The sequence below is a fragment of the Perca fluviatilis genome, chromosome 8 (assembly GCF_010015445.1).
Source record: "Perca fluviatilis chromosome 8, GENO_Pfluv_1.0, whole genome shotgun sequence".
Classification (NCBI taxonomy): Eukaryota; Metazoa; Chordata; class Actinopteri; order Perciformes; family Percidae; genus Perca; species Perca fluviatilis.
Genome location: NC_053119.1, coordinates 16,803,345 through 16,819,012, shown reverse-complemented (window position 1 = coordinate 16,819,012; position 15,668 = coordinate 16,803,345). Strand labels below are relative to the sequence as shown.

General features: G+C 39.5%; 2 protein-coding genes across 2 annotated transcripts; both read right to left on the bottom strand.

The window, feature by feature from the left end:
- Nucleotides 1-15: 15 nt before the first annotated feature.
- Nucleotides 16-4,209, bottom strand: kti12 (KTI12 chromatin associated homolog). Its single transcript, XM_039807687.1, has 9 exons — nucleotides 3,964-4,209; nucleotides 2,832-2,883; nucleotides 2,690-2,742; nucleotides 2,543-2,598; nucleotides 2,355-2,434; nucleotides 2,025-2,184; nucleotides 1,835-1,897; nucleotides 920-988; nucleotides 16-218 (listed from the first exon to the last, which is right to left on the bottom strand). The coding sequence occupies exons 1-9, from the start codon at nucleotides 4,112-4,114 to the stop codon at nucleotides 75-77; spliced, it is 828 nt and encodes a 275-aa protein (XP_039663621.1). The 5' UTR covers nucleotides 4,115-4,209; the 3' UTR covers nucleotides 16-74.
- A 1,495-nt stretch (nucleotides 4,210-5,704) lies between these two features.
- znf592 (zinc finger protein 592) lies at nucleotides 5,705-15,651 on the bottom strand. Its single transcript, XM_039807927.1, has 9 exons — nucleotides 15,504-15,651; nucleotides 12,801-15,007; nucleotides 12,362-12,540; nucleotides 12,109-12,282; nucleotides 11,867-12,026; nucleotides 10,660-10,920; nucleotides 8,647-8,759; nucleotides 8,065-8,206; nucleotides 5,705-7,951 (listed from the first exon to the last, which is right to left on the bottom strand). The coding sequence occupies exons 2-9, from the start codon at nucleotides 14,985-14,987 to the stop codon at nucleotides 7,445-7,447; spliced, it is 3,723 nt and encodes a 1,240-aa protein (XP_039663861.1). The 5' UTR covers nucleotides 14,988-15,007; nucleotides 15,504-15,651; the 3' UTR covers nucleotides 5,705-7,444.
- Between the last annotated feature and the right edge of the window lie 17 nt (nucleotides 15,652-15,668).

Below are 15,668 nucleotides of genomic sequence, written 5' to 3'. Positions count from 1 at the left end.
ACACAAACATTCAAATATTTTAATATATTTATTTTTTTTACCCAAAAATAAAAACAAACCAATGCTATAAAATTTTAGTGAAGACTCTTATTTAAATACTGCACAAACATGTTAGATATGTGTCCCGAGTTCTCTGTTGGGTGCATCTTGGTGTAGCTGATGAACTGGCGCCGAAGTTTCCTCAGCTCTGCCATGTTGATGCTCCTGGTGAGCTCGATGTTAAACATCAGGTTAAGGACATTTGAGTACAAGAAGAAGACAGAAGATTTGCCTCAAGTTTTCTGCAGCACAGCTGAACAGTGAAGAAGCAATAACTAACGGACCAAAAGCATCTAAAGGTCACAGTATTACAGTATAACCTTTAAGGAGAACGACACAAAGTACTGTTACTGACATCATCTTAAATGATGCACCACGCAATTAAAAGGTTGACCAGTGAAAAGTTAGTTTCTGCGTGGAATGGCACGTTCAAAGGGAGTAAATTAAACAGTTTCTTCTGAGGTCTGACACAGTACACCTGCATTTGATGTCTCTCCCCCCAATACGTATCCCACAGCATGTTGTTACAGGCAAGACCTTTAACAGTGATTGGCTGCTTTGCCCTTCATTAAAAGTTCTTTGATGGGCATGCATCCATGCCCCCTTCTCATTCAAACAAGTAATTTGATGCAGAGTACTTTGCCTCCTGCTGGTGAGGGAATATGACTCCTTAAGAGCTAGAGGATAAAAATGAGTCAGCACAAATTAACAGAGGTAATACAAATTAGAATCAGACATTCAGTCATAAGCTGTGAAAGATCACTGCTACCTGGACTTGTGGCATCCCACATAAAAACCTAACTACTAGAACCTGTGAAAGGATTCTTCAAAATGTGAGTTTTAAATAAAAAGTAGACATGTAAATGTGTAAAAAGGATATCTTCTCTGTAGCTCCTGGAACTGGAATGAGATCCCCGGGAACACTTGTCTTCTGTGCGTTAAAAATTGCCTGAAAATTTTAAATGACCTCTATCAAAACACAATACATACAAAAAAAGTAGTGTTTCTACTGACAAACACAGCTCCCCAGGTGCTTTGGTTTGTAGGGAGTTCGAGATCAGCAAAGTGGGATCTGCACACTAAGAATTAAATGGACTGATTAATCAAAATGACGAAGGTACTTGTTCTTCTAATTATTCAATTCATTTACAGGGCACTTGTATATAAATCATTTGAACAAAAAAAAGGTGTACTCAAAAGCAAACCAATGGAGCGAAACAGATGATTTCTTATTGGCTAACACCAATTAGCAGACATAACCCATCACAGGTAGTAAAAGCTAGATAAATAATTACAGGAGCAAAAGGTATTTACAAAACAGGACACACAAACATACCATTATCAAAGTAACCTTCCACAGCATCACGTGACGAGATCCACACCGCCAAATTAGTCAATGAAACCTTGACGTTAGTGACCTAAATTAAATGGTCCCCACTTCTTTCATGTAACTATGGCCTTCAATATACTGGTAAAACAAGTAGACAACTCAAGTCTCAGAATTGATTAACCTAAGCCTTCATCTTGACATTGTGTGGTATTGCTATGATTCTTCCCAGCTGCAGGGAAGTGAATATAGAAATAAGAGGACTTCATTTTTTGTGCATTTTTTCTGAATAGGACTCCACAGTCCATTATTTTCCATTTTCAATGTGTGCGTCTCACTTTGGTGATCTTGAAATGTAGTGACATGACTCAAAAGACAGGCTGGTTCCAGCGAAAACAGTATCCCAGGAGAAAAATCTGCGTGACTGCCAAATTAACAGAAAATCGAAAAGAACATATGTAGACATACCAATAACACATCTTGTGTGATCTTGTCCAACTCGTACAAGAAGCTTGCAGATGACAATGGTTGCTGCAGAGAAGAAGAATATCTCTATTGCCATCAGATGGTCAAAAAGGCAGCATGACACACAGAACATACAGCTACATCTATTAAATGCTGTATGCTTGTTAAAAAACAAAAACAGCATGTATCTTACACTCTGTGTAGACTGGTTAGGTGGGGGTGCTTTTCGTTTGAAAAGCGCGTCAGAAATGCCTTCATATGGAAGCGTGTCGTCTTTCAGGATGGTGAAGAGAGGACTGTCCCATCGGTTTCTGGAGTCTGGAGCTTCAAATCTCAGCACTAATGCATCAAAGCTACAAGAGACAAACCAGATGTCAGGTCAAATACAAAAACCAAAATTAGACAATGTTAACTTTTGACAATGACAGTCATAGAAGTATTTTAAAATCCTATCCAAAAGGTAAAGACAGTCCTAGCAGACTGACATGCACCTGCACTGCATGTATAGAGGCTTCTCACTCACATTTCCTGGGTGTACTGCTCTGCAGCCTCTCTGTTGGTATTCCACGTTGAGCTCACTTCATCTGATGTCAAACAGTATACCTTCATTGAAAGAAAGCATATGATTTTGACTTGTGTTATTAATGTTTGGGTGATAGTTTTTGTTTTTAGATCTTAAAAATCCATTAGGTATTTCTCTAGTAAACCTACCAGGCAGTGTGGTGTCTGTGCATGTTTGATGAGGCAGAAAAGTTCATAGCGGTAGCCTGTAGGTAAAAAAGGGAAAAGCATGAACAAATAATAATAATGTTTTAACACAGAATTTGCATCTGCAAAGCTATTGTTAACACGATTTACCTTTTATGTAATTTAATGAATCCAAAATTACAATGTCATCCTTGTTGAGTTTCCTAAACAACAAATAAAAAAGGTAAAAAAGGGATGTGACAGTAAAACATTACCAATGAATCTCATCCAAAAACAGATCTGAAAAACCCACCTCTCTACTTCAGCTTTCAGAGATGCTCGGACATTTTTTTCCTTTTGGGAATCTGCAACATATCCAATAAGGTTTACATTACAGCAAGAGAATGCAAAAGTCCAAGATTACTTTTTTAGGAATCCAGTCTTCTTGAGACTTGAGTGTTTATGTTATCACTATTATTATTACTTCAAACAGCAGTTTTGCTATTAACAATTACCAAATATTCTTATTGCCAATTGATTAGCCAATTATTTTCTTGATTAATCAATTAAATAAATTGTGAAACATTCCCTGCCCATGTTGACATCTTGCTTTTGCAGTTTGCTTGACGGTCTGAAAAACTGTCCATAACCCAAAGATAATTAATTTTTTATCAGAGGACAAAGAAAGGCAGACAATTTTCACATTTGAGAAAATGGAACCGCAGTGAATGTTTTGCATTTTCTTCTTACAAAATTATCAAAATTGTTGACTAATTTTATTCCATCAATTAACTGATATATAATACTGTTACGCTTTAATTTCTGAAAAAAGGTTTAAAAAAAAAAGAAAATAAAAATACTTTACTGCGGATATGATTTTTTTTTTAAATTGTGGCGAGAAAATTATCTTTCAAACCAAATGTAATACCCAATATTTAAGTCACGTATAGTATGTAAAAGAAGGTAAAAGAAGAGATAACTATAACGTTAGTTTATCTTGTAAAGAAAATATCGACTGTAGGCTATGTAGTTTATAGGAAGATTCTCTACCATAGGACAGTGTAGACACCTGCACGCCAAACCTCATTTAAAATACTATTAAATGAATGCTGGCAAAAGCCTCGAAAAGAAACACTCTATGGTACACGAATGAAAAACTAAGGATACGGTATTTTTTTCAGTCGGCGGCACACCTAACAACGCTATCTTTACGGAATTATTTTAATTTTAATATTTTAATTAGGTTGTAATCATTAAAATTCCCGAGCCTCACTTCGCACAGTAGCGTGAAATATTGCGGTCGCATAAACAATATGAACTGTTTGGTGCAGACTTTCCAACAGGACTCTATTCAATAAAACTGAACTGCTACAAACACGTAATAAGCACCTAACGCTAAATGAAGACATAGCTAGCTAGCTAACTTAGCTATGCGTATGACTTGCCTGCGTAAACTGTGTTTTTCTCAACGCCCAGTGCTCCATCTCCTACAATATGAACCTTTCTGTCAGTGTTCCGTTCAAAGCACACCTTCAGTTCTTCTGCTTTCTGTGTTTTACCACTACAGGGGTAGCCACACATCACTATTAGAGGCATAACTATTGACAGTTATCAAATACACAAACTTATCTTAAGATGTGATGAAAAGCATGTTTCCACTTTCACCCGGATATAATTACTAACGATACATTACAAACACGACCTACTTTTACTTTTCCTAGGATGGCGAAGGCATGATCCGCCCGACTCTGCCTCTGATTGGCTTACCCTGGTATTTTACACTAATCCTAACCAATCACACTCCTCATGCCTAAACCTAACCAATCCAACCAACGGAGGCAACGAGTACTAACCAATCAGATGCAGAGTAGGGCGGGTCGTGCCGTCGCCATCCCACTAGGAAACACTGACTAAATTTGCCTACAGGAGGCGCCACAAAGCTAATTATTTTAACCCTTATGTAAAAAATACTTTGAATAGGCTAACTCATATTTTGTATTACATTATTTACTATTTTTTAATAATGAAACAATAATATGTCAACGGAAATGTGAAAATCTCAAAAAATGATTGACAACTGATCTAGCTTTCAGTACTAGTTTATTAACAGGTGGCACAAATAATTAATATTAGGTTCAAATAACTGGACCCAAGAACAAAGCAGTGCAGATTGGCATCACACTGCAATATACAATGTAACATATCACATTAAAAAAACGTTAACATATTTATATTAGAGCTCATTTTTCACAAGGTTTTAAGACTCCTCTTCATCAGAAGGATTTCATATTGTGTCAGGGTTGGTTGTAATGTTCCTTAAGCAGGATCCCCTCCTCCTCTAAATGGATAGAAAAAAAATCAGTTGTGCAGTTGATGAATTTATACAATAATGAAAATTATAATAAACGTACATGTCCAATGTCTGTTTCCGTTGTGTGTGTTTGGTAGTTTTCAACATCCGACTGAGCAGTGTCTGCAGGTCTTCCCCTCGGTACAGAGGACTAACAGCTCTCACTTCATTGGGAACATTTGCATCTTCAAAGGCAGACTTCATAAAGGAACTATCCACAACACTTTTCTTGCCCATGAAATGCCCTTAATTAACACAAAATACGTCAATATAAACTGTCATATATATCAGATAATAGCACAAAAACAAAATTTGCCAGAATAGTGTTATTTCTCTTACCTGTTGCCCACAGATTCCCCCTTGGATTCACCTTGATCTTTGAAATTTTATTTCTCAGCTCAGTTAAATCAAGAGTCATTGAAGATGTCATGGCAATGTATGAGATAAGAATGAAAGAAAACAGGAATCCTGCTCTGCAGATCTTTGTCAAAGTGCCTTTCATTCCTCAAACTTTTAATGCAATTCGGTGCCGGTTAATTAAAATATCTCTGCTCTTCTGTTACATTGGGGTAAGGCAGTTATACTCAGATAGGGTGGGCTAAATATTCTAATGGGATGAAGTCATCCATCTGTGGTTGGTTTCCCATTGGATAAATGATGAACATCACAGTGCCTTGTGTCATTCTGACTTGCTATGACGACTGTAAAGTGACCTCAGTGCAAAACCACTAATTATCCCATCCAAGTATCATTAAACACTTTCTCCCATACATCCAGTACGTTTATACAGACGCAAGTCTTTAACACAAGACACAAGACAAAAGACAACGAAGAGGTATAATAAATGCACCTATTTATTTGTAAGTACTTTGACGTAAACATTACAGCAAGGCACATGGGCCACTGCATGCTGAACAGATGTAATGGCTTAAGTAGTGCTGTGAATCCAGGGTTCACTAGCCACTGTATGTACACGGTAACTTTCCTATACAAGTCCTCGCTGTACACAGTATCAAAAGTACAAATATCTTGCAATAAGCATTACAAAAGAACAAGTTGTGAACAAGTCATTCTTTTCAGCTTCTGCAGTTTAACAGCTGAAAAATGTCGTAAATTAGGGATTTAAGATCAGAGGAATAAAGAACTCACATAGCACTTAAATAGAAAAGTTCACTTGCTAGTTAAGTCAATATGACCATATAGCTTTAATATTATACCCAAAATAATTTATAAAATTTAATAATGTGGGATAAGACACATTTTATAAACTCATTTTTACATTGCACTGAGATTACCTGCCACTCCTTAAAGTCCTTTGTCACTTAACAATCACTGCCATCCACCATGGAGGTAGGAACTGTCATGTATTAGATACAAAACAAGAGGTGCTGCTTTACAAATCAGGACATACAAACAAGAAGTGCCCTATGATCTAAGATTTCTTTCCTTTGAAGTCCTCATGGATTTAACAAATTCCAACAAACTACTAGTATTATTATCCTCATGTTAACAGGTCCTGGTTCATAAAACACTATCTCCGATATGCCACCAAACTTCACTTTCACACCTGCTCTGGATTATCCAAAACAATGTACCCTGATTTGACATTACATCGACTGTTAACTTGCCTGAAAAATACACTTCTGGCAATTTGAGGTATTTTCAATACTGCTGCACCGCACATTCAATACCTCTCCATGTTTCCCATTAACACTCATTCAACAAAAAAAAGAAAGAAAGATCACAAAAAAAAAAGGCCAGATCTGGGACAACATGCACCCACAAATCAAACCCATCCAATAAACATAGAGACAAAAGCATTTCAGAATGCTTAAATAGTAAAAAGAAAGTCTCGTTCTTATGTGTAGCCTAACTTTGGTAGACTTTGCTTAGCAAGGAAACTCACCTGTATTTAATCTCACAGGATAGTTTTATGAATAACTGTTCACCAAGAATGCAGAAATCCGTCTTTAAATGAATACCAAACTATATAGTATGTTTTGAAATAAATGGCAACTATAACTCTAGCATTGTACTGCAAATAAATTGCAACACAGTAATGTCATCAAAATGGCAACCTGAAACATATTCAGGTAATAGTGTGTAGCATTAAATACTTCAGACAAAATTCAAGCAATTAAAAAAAACAAAAAAACGTTGACTTTAAAGACAAAAGCCACCTCTTCACTATTACATCAATGTACACCAGACCTAAACACTAAAAGACATTCCTGAGTCTCTTGTCAGGGCGGATGGAACATTTGGGTAAAAAAAAAGAAAGAAAAAGCTTCAGCTGTAATATGTGTGCAGTTACAGTATATCTCAAAGGCAAGATGAATATATTAGCATGCAAAGGTAAATAAAAATAACTGAAAAATGTATATTTATGTGATTTTCATTTATGAAAAATACTGGTATTCATTAAATGTTAAGGATCTGCTTGAATATACTGCACGGCCTCTGAATAACTTGAGAGAAAATGAAAGGCCCAAACACTTCCAGGTAGAACATCAAGCATCCCCCCGTTACTTTCACATGAAAACTGAAGATATTAAAGCAGCTTTAAAGAGGTGTCACTACCGGAGAGAGACTGCTTGTGTCTGAGAGGGAGTGCTCAGTTTTAAATTACAGTCTGAGGTCTTGCCACAGTGCCGACTTGCTGGCTCTCCAGCCTGATGGAGCTCAGGTTCATTTAGCTCTGGTAACAAGTCATTGACCTCATCGGTATCTGCCGATCTAACTGGGTGATTAACCTGCTCGTTCTCCCTCACGTCAGCCCCGTCCTCCGCTCCTTCTTTATCGCCTTCCTCAGGATCTTTGACTTTGTGTACAATGAAAAGATGTCTGTTGAGAGACAGCACAGATGTGAAACACAAGCCACAGTGAAGGCACTGAGGAGTGTTTTCATCAGTTTTATGCTGTGGTATATGCTGCTGGAACTGTGCACTGTCCTCTGTGACGAAACCACATTTTGAACAGCGTAACTGAGTTTTCAGACGTTTCGCTGGAGGAGACTCAAGACTAAAAGTGCAATTCTGGCCCTCCTCCTGTGTGTCCACCGCAGGTCTTTCTGATACATGCCCCTGCAAATCACAGAAAGCCACACACTTTAAAATGATGTAAGATTCCTAACATTTGTATTTGTGCCTGCAGCTATGAGGTTGTTGTTTGTGTTAAAGAATTAATAATAACCTACCTTGCCCAAAGCCTTTTTTGATTCTTGGATCGCTGTTTTCGACATTTGGCCAAGATCAGGATTTTTGATTCCATGCATTAGACTGATGTGGTTCTTCAACATCACACTCGTCGTGAATATTGTCTTTGTATCTGTGCAATACCTAAAGTGTAAAGTATTTCCTGGTTAATTTGGTAAAACATTAAAAGGTATTGTGGGTAGGATTGTGAAGATCCAGGAGTCTCAGTCCCTCCCCCCTTTCTGCGAAAGCCCAAAACGGTCTCCTAAGCACCTCCCCCCACAAGGGAGAATTAATGCGTGTGCATAAGCAGCGATTGACACGCAGTTACACCCCCCCCCCCACCCCCGGCCCTGATTGGAGCATCTGAACAGGGAGATGTGGATTTTTGCAAATCGCACTACAGGCTGTAGGTGGTGCCAGAGGAGCCAAATTTGTCTTTTTTAATTATCTGCTTTATGTAGTTCTACTGGAACATAGGGTCAGTTTCAGCAAATATGACAAAGTTAGTTTTATAAGTCTTACCTACTGCACCTGGACTGTCACAGCAATGATTTGTTTATTTTCAAACATAAAAATCTTACCAGCAAGTGTAAATTTTCTTTTTTCCATCGTGGTCATTGCGAAGATGTCTTCTCAGACTGTTTGTAGAGTTGAAAGACTGCTCACAATGTCGACATGGATACTTCTTCACTGACTGTTGGAAACAAAAACAAAAGAGAGGTAAAAATATAACTGTAGAAGAAAAAAAAAAAACTGTGACGATACAAGCTTGACAAAAAGGTTTCTTCAATGGTAATTATGAATAATGCGTTCATAATTCACACACAAGTAACCACTTAGAGATTATTACTTTGATTTGAGGCAATTATAACCATAAATAATAATCTTAGTAGATTTCCCAGGATTCACATTAAACAACATTTCAAATGTGCCACAATCTGCTACAAAGAATAACTGAATCTGTATTACCAGGCCGCTAAAAAAAACAAATACAAATCTTGAAGACCAAATTTAAGCAGTTAAACGTGATGTCACGTAGCTGAAAATTAACAACAAGGAAACACTTGGGCAAAACCCTTTGATACGATTCACGCTGTCTCATGCCATAAAGCTTCAGTCCATTGAATCAACACGCTCTCTGACCTCAGGTACAAGACTCCCTGTCCTCAGAACTATTTCCTCATTTCAGCAGGGCAGCTTGTGAACAGCTTACAAGACAGCGTTTGGCCAAAGTGTCTTAGATAAGCCCGACTGATCAGAAAAAACACCCAAACCGTTGATCTGGTTAATGTTAACATAAATTTCAGATAGACAACATGACAAGTACGCAGGTAGAAAATGGGGGTTTGGGCTTTTATTTTATTGGTTCAATTATTTTATTTACCCTGACGAACAGAACAAAATATGCTCACAATTAATCTGAAAGCACATTGTGAAACTGGAGGCGTGGCTCAATTGTTGTACATATAGTTCAGAGGTTCACAGCATATAAGGCATGTCCACACAGGAGGCGTTTCAGCCCATATGCAGTTGTCTGTCTTACCTGCGTTTGATATAACAAATAGACTTCTATTTTAATCAATACAGGTATCTACACAGGCTGCATAACAGCTCAAGTTTCACTCATGCTTTAATACATACACTATAAAGTGTATTTTTAAGTCTATTTTCTTTTGTTTTACGCTTGCAACTATGTTGATTCATGTGGTGTTGGGCTTTGCGCGCAGCTGCCAAACACAGGTGACCTACACTCAATACGGTGCTTAAACGCATCTTGTGTAGACCCCAGACGGAGGACTGATGCTGCTGGTCTGCCCATGTACTGCTTTCGCTACACAGCCGGTGTGATTTGAATAGCTGTCTATATGGATTACGCTTTACTAGATGCCTCAAAGAAAAAACCTACACTGGGAGCGTGAAAAATGGGAGAGGTTAATGTATTGGTGCATGTCACACATGTCCCTCTATGAGTCTGTGTGGACTGATATATTAGTAAAAATCTCCAGAGCTTTACCACAAATCAAGAAGATGCTGTATAAAAATTTTTTTTTTAATGAATTAATGAGGTTTGATCCATTTGAAGACATAGAAAGGTATCTGTTCTGTGAGATGGACAACTGGCGAACGTCTACTAAGTTCCAGAAACACTTCAAATAACTGTTGGTCTGGATTTCCCTCTAAGCATGCTAACTGAGAGCACAAATACCTTCATTAGTAGAATCCAAACAGCAGATAAAAGTGAATCTGGGGGCTTGGATAAGACATTTAGCAACTTGACATATCAGGACACAATGAACATCAATATCCAGCGTTTCCTCCATGTTGATATTACCGCAGCTGCACGCCATGGTAAAATTTCTGCCGCCACGATAGGGCAGACACACAACAGGGTTTCCACTATGTACACCGCGCACCGCCGCTCCTTCAGCGGTTTATGAAAAGTCATGCAGTCATAATTACACGACTCTGCAGAGCTGTGTGCTCTACTGAATTTTCGCATTGCTATAGTATTCTATTACAAGCAAGCGCAGCAGTCATTCATGTTTTGGTTGAACGCATACACATTCCAGCATGGGAAATTTGTGATCTCTCACCCTTCCGTGGTTGGTCTTCACGTGAGAAACATAGGAGTCTCGTTCAGGGAACCACTGGAGACACTCCCCACACGTCCAGCCGGTGGGCTTCACACGAGGTCTTTTGTCCTGCTCAGCCTTTTTTCTGGGACTATCTGTGTGTTTAACAGGGCTTTGACTCATCGGTTGTTGGACAGAATGAGAATCCTGGTTCCAGTCAGGATTGTCGGTTTGTTTACTTTTCTCCTCAGTCTCTGCTGTTGTGTTTCCTACATGAACACCCTGCAAAACAGAAAATACATGGGGAAAAAAAAAAATCACATAAGGTAACAAATTAAAAGACCTTGTCCTCTCTCTTTAATGATCATGCACTATAGGTCATACGTTATTTAAAAAGGTGCTGTAGGTAGGATTGCAAAGATCCAGTACTTAGCCAAAAAATGTCAACATCGACAACTTCTCGGTGCCTCCCCCCTTCCTGCTAAAGCCCAAAACGGTCTCCTAAGCCCCTCCCCCCACAAGGGAGAATGAATGTGTGTTCAATGAGCAGTGATTGACACGCAGTTAGACACCCCCCCCCCCCGGCCATGATTTGTGCATCTGAACAGGGAGCTGTGGATTTTTGTAAATCACACTAAAGGCTTTAGGTGGTGCCAGAGGAGCCAGATTCTTTTTTTTTTAATTACCTGCTTCATGTAGTTCTACTCGAACATAGGATCAGTTTCAGCAAATATGACAGAAAGTTAGTTTTATAAGTCTTACCTACTGCACCTTTAATGCAGAGTACTCATCATTTACTAAACAATATTTTACTTCTCTTTTGCCAGTGTGGTGAAACAACAAACACTTAACTGTGTTGCTGGACTGTGTTGATTCAGTATTTACAATGTTGTTTTCTCTGCATCATGTGCACGGGTTTGTAGATTGCATAATCTGACAAAATCTAACATTGCACAACAGCAGCTGATCTTTGCTGTGCAAGTTTAACAAGGTTTCCAAAGGCTCAGGTTAAATGTAACTTTTTGCACAGTAATTTTCATTAGAATAATGGAAATCAGTAGCCAGTTGTCATTTGTTTTTTCATTATACAAGTTTCAAATGGGTAATCAAGAACATGGATAATGTTTAAATTCACAATAAAATTCTACCCACAAATACATGCCAAATCAGTCACTTGCAGGGACTTAAAACCCACATACAAAATGTCTATATAAAAATCAGGCCTAACCTTGAAGTGCTGCATTAACAGCTTCTTTTGTGAAAAGACAGAGTTGCATTCTGGACACTTGAAGACACACGTAACACGCTTGTTGGCATTCTGATGGAAATGCTGAAACAGTAACTGCTTTTTCTTGAAAACTGTCTCACACGAACACTTAAATATTAACCTGCAAAAAAGAGAACACTGTTCAAATTAACTGAAAAGAAATGTACAACTTTCAACTGTCAGATCATGAGGTGTTGACTTACAGAGGGGATATTTTGCTTGCACTGTGTTTGTTTTTTAAATGCACTTCACAGCTGTGAGAAGTCTTGAAGGCAACTGGACAGATGGAGCACCTGTAAAAGACTTGACAGTGTTTCTCCTCAATGTGAGTCTTTTGTCCTTGAAGGGTCTTGAAAACCATATCGCAGTGAAGACATCTGGAAGAAAAGGACACATGATGCCACTTTTCACTGTACTGTATGTTATAGGGCCTGCATTTTAGGCTTCCCTACTTACTTGTACCAAGCCTTGCGAGCGTAGTGTAGACAGTTTTCCTTGACATGCTTTTGTATGTCTGCAGAACGACTCAGGGCACCACACTCAGGACAGCAGTAAGGGGACTTGTGTGCGTGAATGCGTTGGTGAGCTCTGAAGCTGCATTTGTTGGGTAACAACATTGAGCACACCTTACACATCTGTTTTACAAAGTAAAACGAGAGAAAAGTCAAAAAAGACAAATGTGAAAGATGACAAATACATACTGGTCGTAGGGCCTTTAACAAGTCTGGTCATTTTCTATATTTTTCTAATTGTCAACTAATTCAATGACCATTTTTAAAGATTCATGCCTGGAGTAGAAACGAATGGGCTTGGGGTGAGTGTCACAGACAGGGTTTTTGGATTTGTTTACAATAACAAAATATCCTTAAAAAAATTCAACAAAACATTTACTCACGAGTCCTTCGACATCATCATCAGACGGCCTCTGGTAATGGCCTGCAAGTGCTTTGTAGTCAGATAACTGCTTGTTACACTCCAGGCAACAGAGTCGGTGGCGATTGGCATTGTCTGGATATAGGGGCAGGACAGGTTGGCTTTTAGGTAAGGGTGAAGTGTAAGAGTCCATGTTCACAGCACTCAGGGGTACAAACATTTGTTCCTCTGCTATTGGTTTCATATGGAGCTGCGTGCACTGCATCACCATGCCATTGTTCTTGTGCTCCCGTGCATGTGCCAACAAGGCACACTTGTTGAAGAACACCATCGTCTTTGCACAGTGTGTGCATCCCACTTCAATGTGAACACTTCTCCGGCTGTAATGATATGCAAGACTCCTCTCCACCCCAAAAGAGTCCCCACACTCGAGGCAGCAGTATCCGCGTGGTGGTAGGTTGATATTGCTCTCCGGAGGGGGGTTCAGGTTGGGCACATATGTAGGCACAGGGTTGGCATTGTTCAACAGTCTGTTTAGGGTTCCTGCTGCTGTGTTGGGAATTGACGTACGGGGATAAGGGTTGGCTGTTTTGACCTGATGCACCAGTGGGACGGTGCTGCACACCGTAGATGAGAGCGTGTGTTGGCTTTGTTGATGAGAGGTGGACCGCGCAGCTACTGAAGCGGCAACACTGTGAGGGACCAGGTTCAGACTAGCTAAGTGCATCGCTTTGGGAAGGAAGTTGGTGCTAGTTGTATGGCCTGTTGTGGCTGATCCTTTCTTCGGTTTCTGCATCTGATGTGCAGCAGATCGTTTGACAGGACTACTAGTATTATGGAACACTGTTGCGAACTGCGTTACTGTTCCTGACTTCCTGGAGTTAACCTCTGATTTGTTGCGTAAAACCTTGGGTGAACATGTACTAGCTGGGGTGCCTTTAGTTTGAACTTCAACAATGCTATCAACAGACACATTTTGAGACTGATGAGGAGACATATTACAGTAAGAATCTTCACTAATCATACTCTGCGATGGAGAGGATTCATATGCAGAATGAACTTCTGTTTCTGAATCAGGCAGCACACTGGTGACTGTTCGCTTGATCTGCCCAGATGTGGTTTTAATGGTTTTAATTCTGACCCTGGGTATGGCAGGGGGTGACCCAGTTGCCACTGCGGGGGATGCTTTGCCACTACTATCACTGCAAATGCTTCCAGGACTATTAGAGGGTTTCATTAAACGTTTCACAGCTTCAAGTGGACTTCTGGGGCTTCGTGGGGATATAGGCACGTTGGGGCTTGCTTTCATGCAGTCATTTCGAACCGCTGGTGACTCTCTGGGATTAATCTGCTCACTGGGATCGTTTCTAGCATTCAGAGCCACCAAAGCCTCAAGACAAGAGGATAATTTAGATGTATCAGATTTGACATGTGGACAAGAAGTGGGAACATCCATTGTGGTTCCTAAATTGCAGTTGGTCTCAAAGTTCTGGTTACCGCTTGGTGGGGGAAGTGCACTGTGTAATCTAGGTGTATCTATGTCAAAGGACTTCTCGCTTCTACTACTTTCTTCTCTACTCCAAGTGTTTTGGGGAATATCAGAGTCCTTTGGACAGTCATCAAACATGTTGAAGTCCAGTTTTTGGGGATTTTCTGGGAGTGAAGGTTCAACCAAATCTGAAGCTTCTGAGAAACAGGGTGTCTCTTGTTTTGGATACATTTCATCTGTACTACACTGAGTGTCTTCAGACTCAGGACTGGAGATGGGACTAAAATGAGAAAGTGACTGGGAAAATATTGGTGTTCCATCAGGTTTGTGTTGAATTGGTGCCTTTCCAAGGAGCTCTCTTGAACTCCCCCCGTTTAAAGCAGATACAAATGATTTGGAAAAGCCAGCGTTGGTTATCTCAACAGGGTCAATGGATGTCTCTTGTCCATTGAATCCATTTTGTAATGCTTGTTCAAAACCTTCCAACGACTCCTGGCGACTTGTGTTTTTCACAATAACACTTACAGCAGGAATATCTGCTGTTGTGACAGCTTGGTTATTTAATAAGCTGTCCTCCAGACATATCCCTGTGTGTTTCAGCTGACTCTCTGTCTCCTCATGACTCCCCTGGATGGGCTCTTTGGCATCCAACCCTGTGGCATCTGGGATGTCAAAGGCTGCCAGAAGATCATCAAAATCTGGGGTTTTCATGTCACCCATGGCTGCACAGTCTCACAAATCTACAGAAAAACACACAGAGTTAGCTTTAATATCAATATATAATATCAATTTGTACAGTGGGCACTGCAGGCAGGGATTAAGAAACTGTTGTCAGCACAACAAAATAACCTACAATCTGAATAACAGCTGGGTGACGTCCTCTATGCTAACGTTAGCTTTAGCTAGCAAGCTAAACGTTAACAAGATCTGTTGGTCTTCGTCTATGCAGCTACTATTTTGTACCTAAGCATGCATTAGCACATACATAAATGAGCAAATAAACATTTGCAACTACTGAGCGTTACCAAATATGAACTCCTTCATAAGCCGAACCACGTCAAAGTTGTTTTGCTGTTAGCCTAGCTAGCTAACATAGAATATAGCTAACAAGATAGTCATAGGCGAGCCAAGACAGAAAGTTAGCAATGTAGCTTAGCAACATGCCATTGCGTAAATCATTTAGCTAGCTAGCCAAGTTAATAAACTAGTCACTTATCGATGCAGGAGTGCGCTTACCATTTGATCCGGTTATGGTTAACAGCTCTACTAAATTAGCTATATATACAGTTAACTGTGGGCACTAGCTATGTTTTGCTGTGGCAGGTTTTCATAGCTAGGCTACAAGCTACAAACGTTAACTTCGTTTTCTTTTTCCTGTGTGATTAAGCCCTCGGCGCTGTC

Excerpts from the sequence above, each read along its gene's own strand:
- znf592 (XM_039807927.1), bottom strand. The coding sequence starts at position 14,987 with ATGGGTGACATGAAAACCCCAGATTTTGATGATCTTCTGGCAGCCTTT. Across the intron at positions 12,283-12,361 it reads GCTCGCAAGGCTTGGTACAA|ATGTCTTCACTGCGATATGG; the intron begins GTAAGTAGGGAA and ends CTTTTCTTCCAG. Across the intron at positions 7,952-8,064 it reads CAAAAAAGGCTTTGGGCAAG|GGGCATGTATCAGAAAGACC; the intron begins GTAGGTTATTAT and ends TGTGATTTGCAG.
- kti12 (XM_039807687.1), bottom strand. The coding sequence starts at position 4,114 with ATGCCTCTAATAGTGATGTGTGGCTACCCCTGTAGTGGTAAAACACAG. Across the intron at positions 2,435-2,542 it reads CACAGACACCACACTGCCTG|GTATACTGTTTGACATCAGA; the intron begins GTAGGTTTACTA and ends CTTTCAATGAAG. Across the intron at positions 2,185-2,354 it reads GAGCAGTACACCCAGGAAAT|CTTTGATGCATTAGTGCTGA; the intron begins GTGAGTGAGAAG and ends TGTCTCTTGTAG.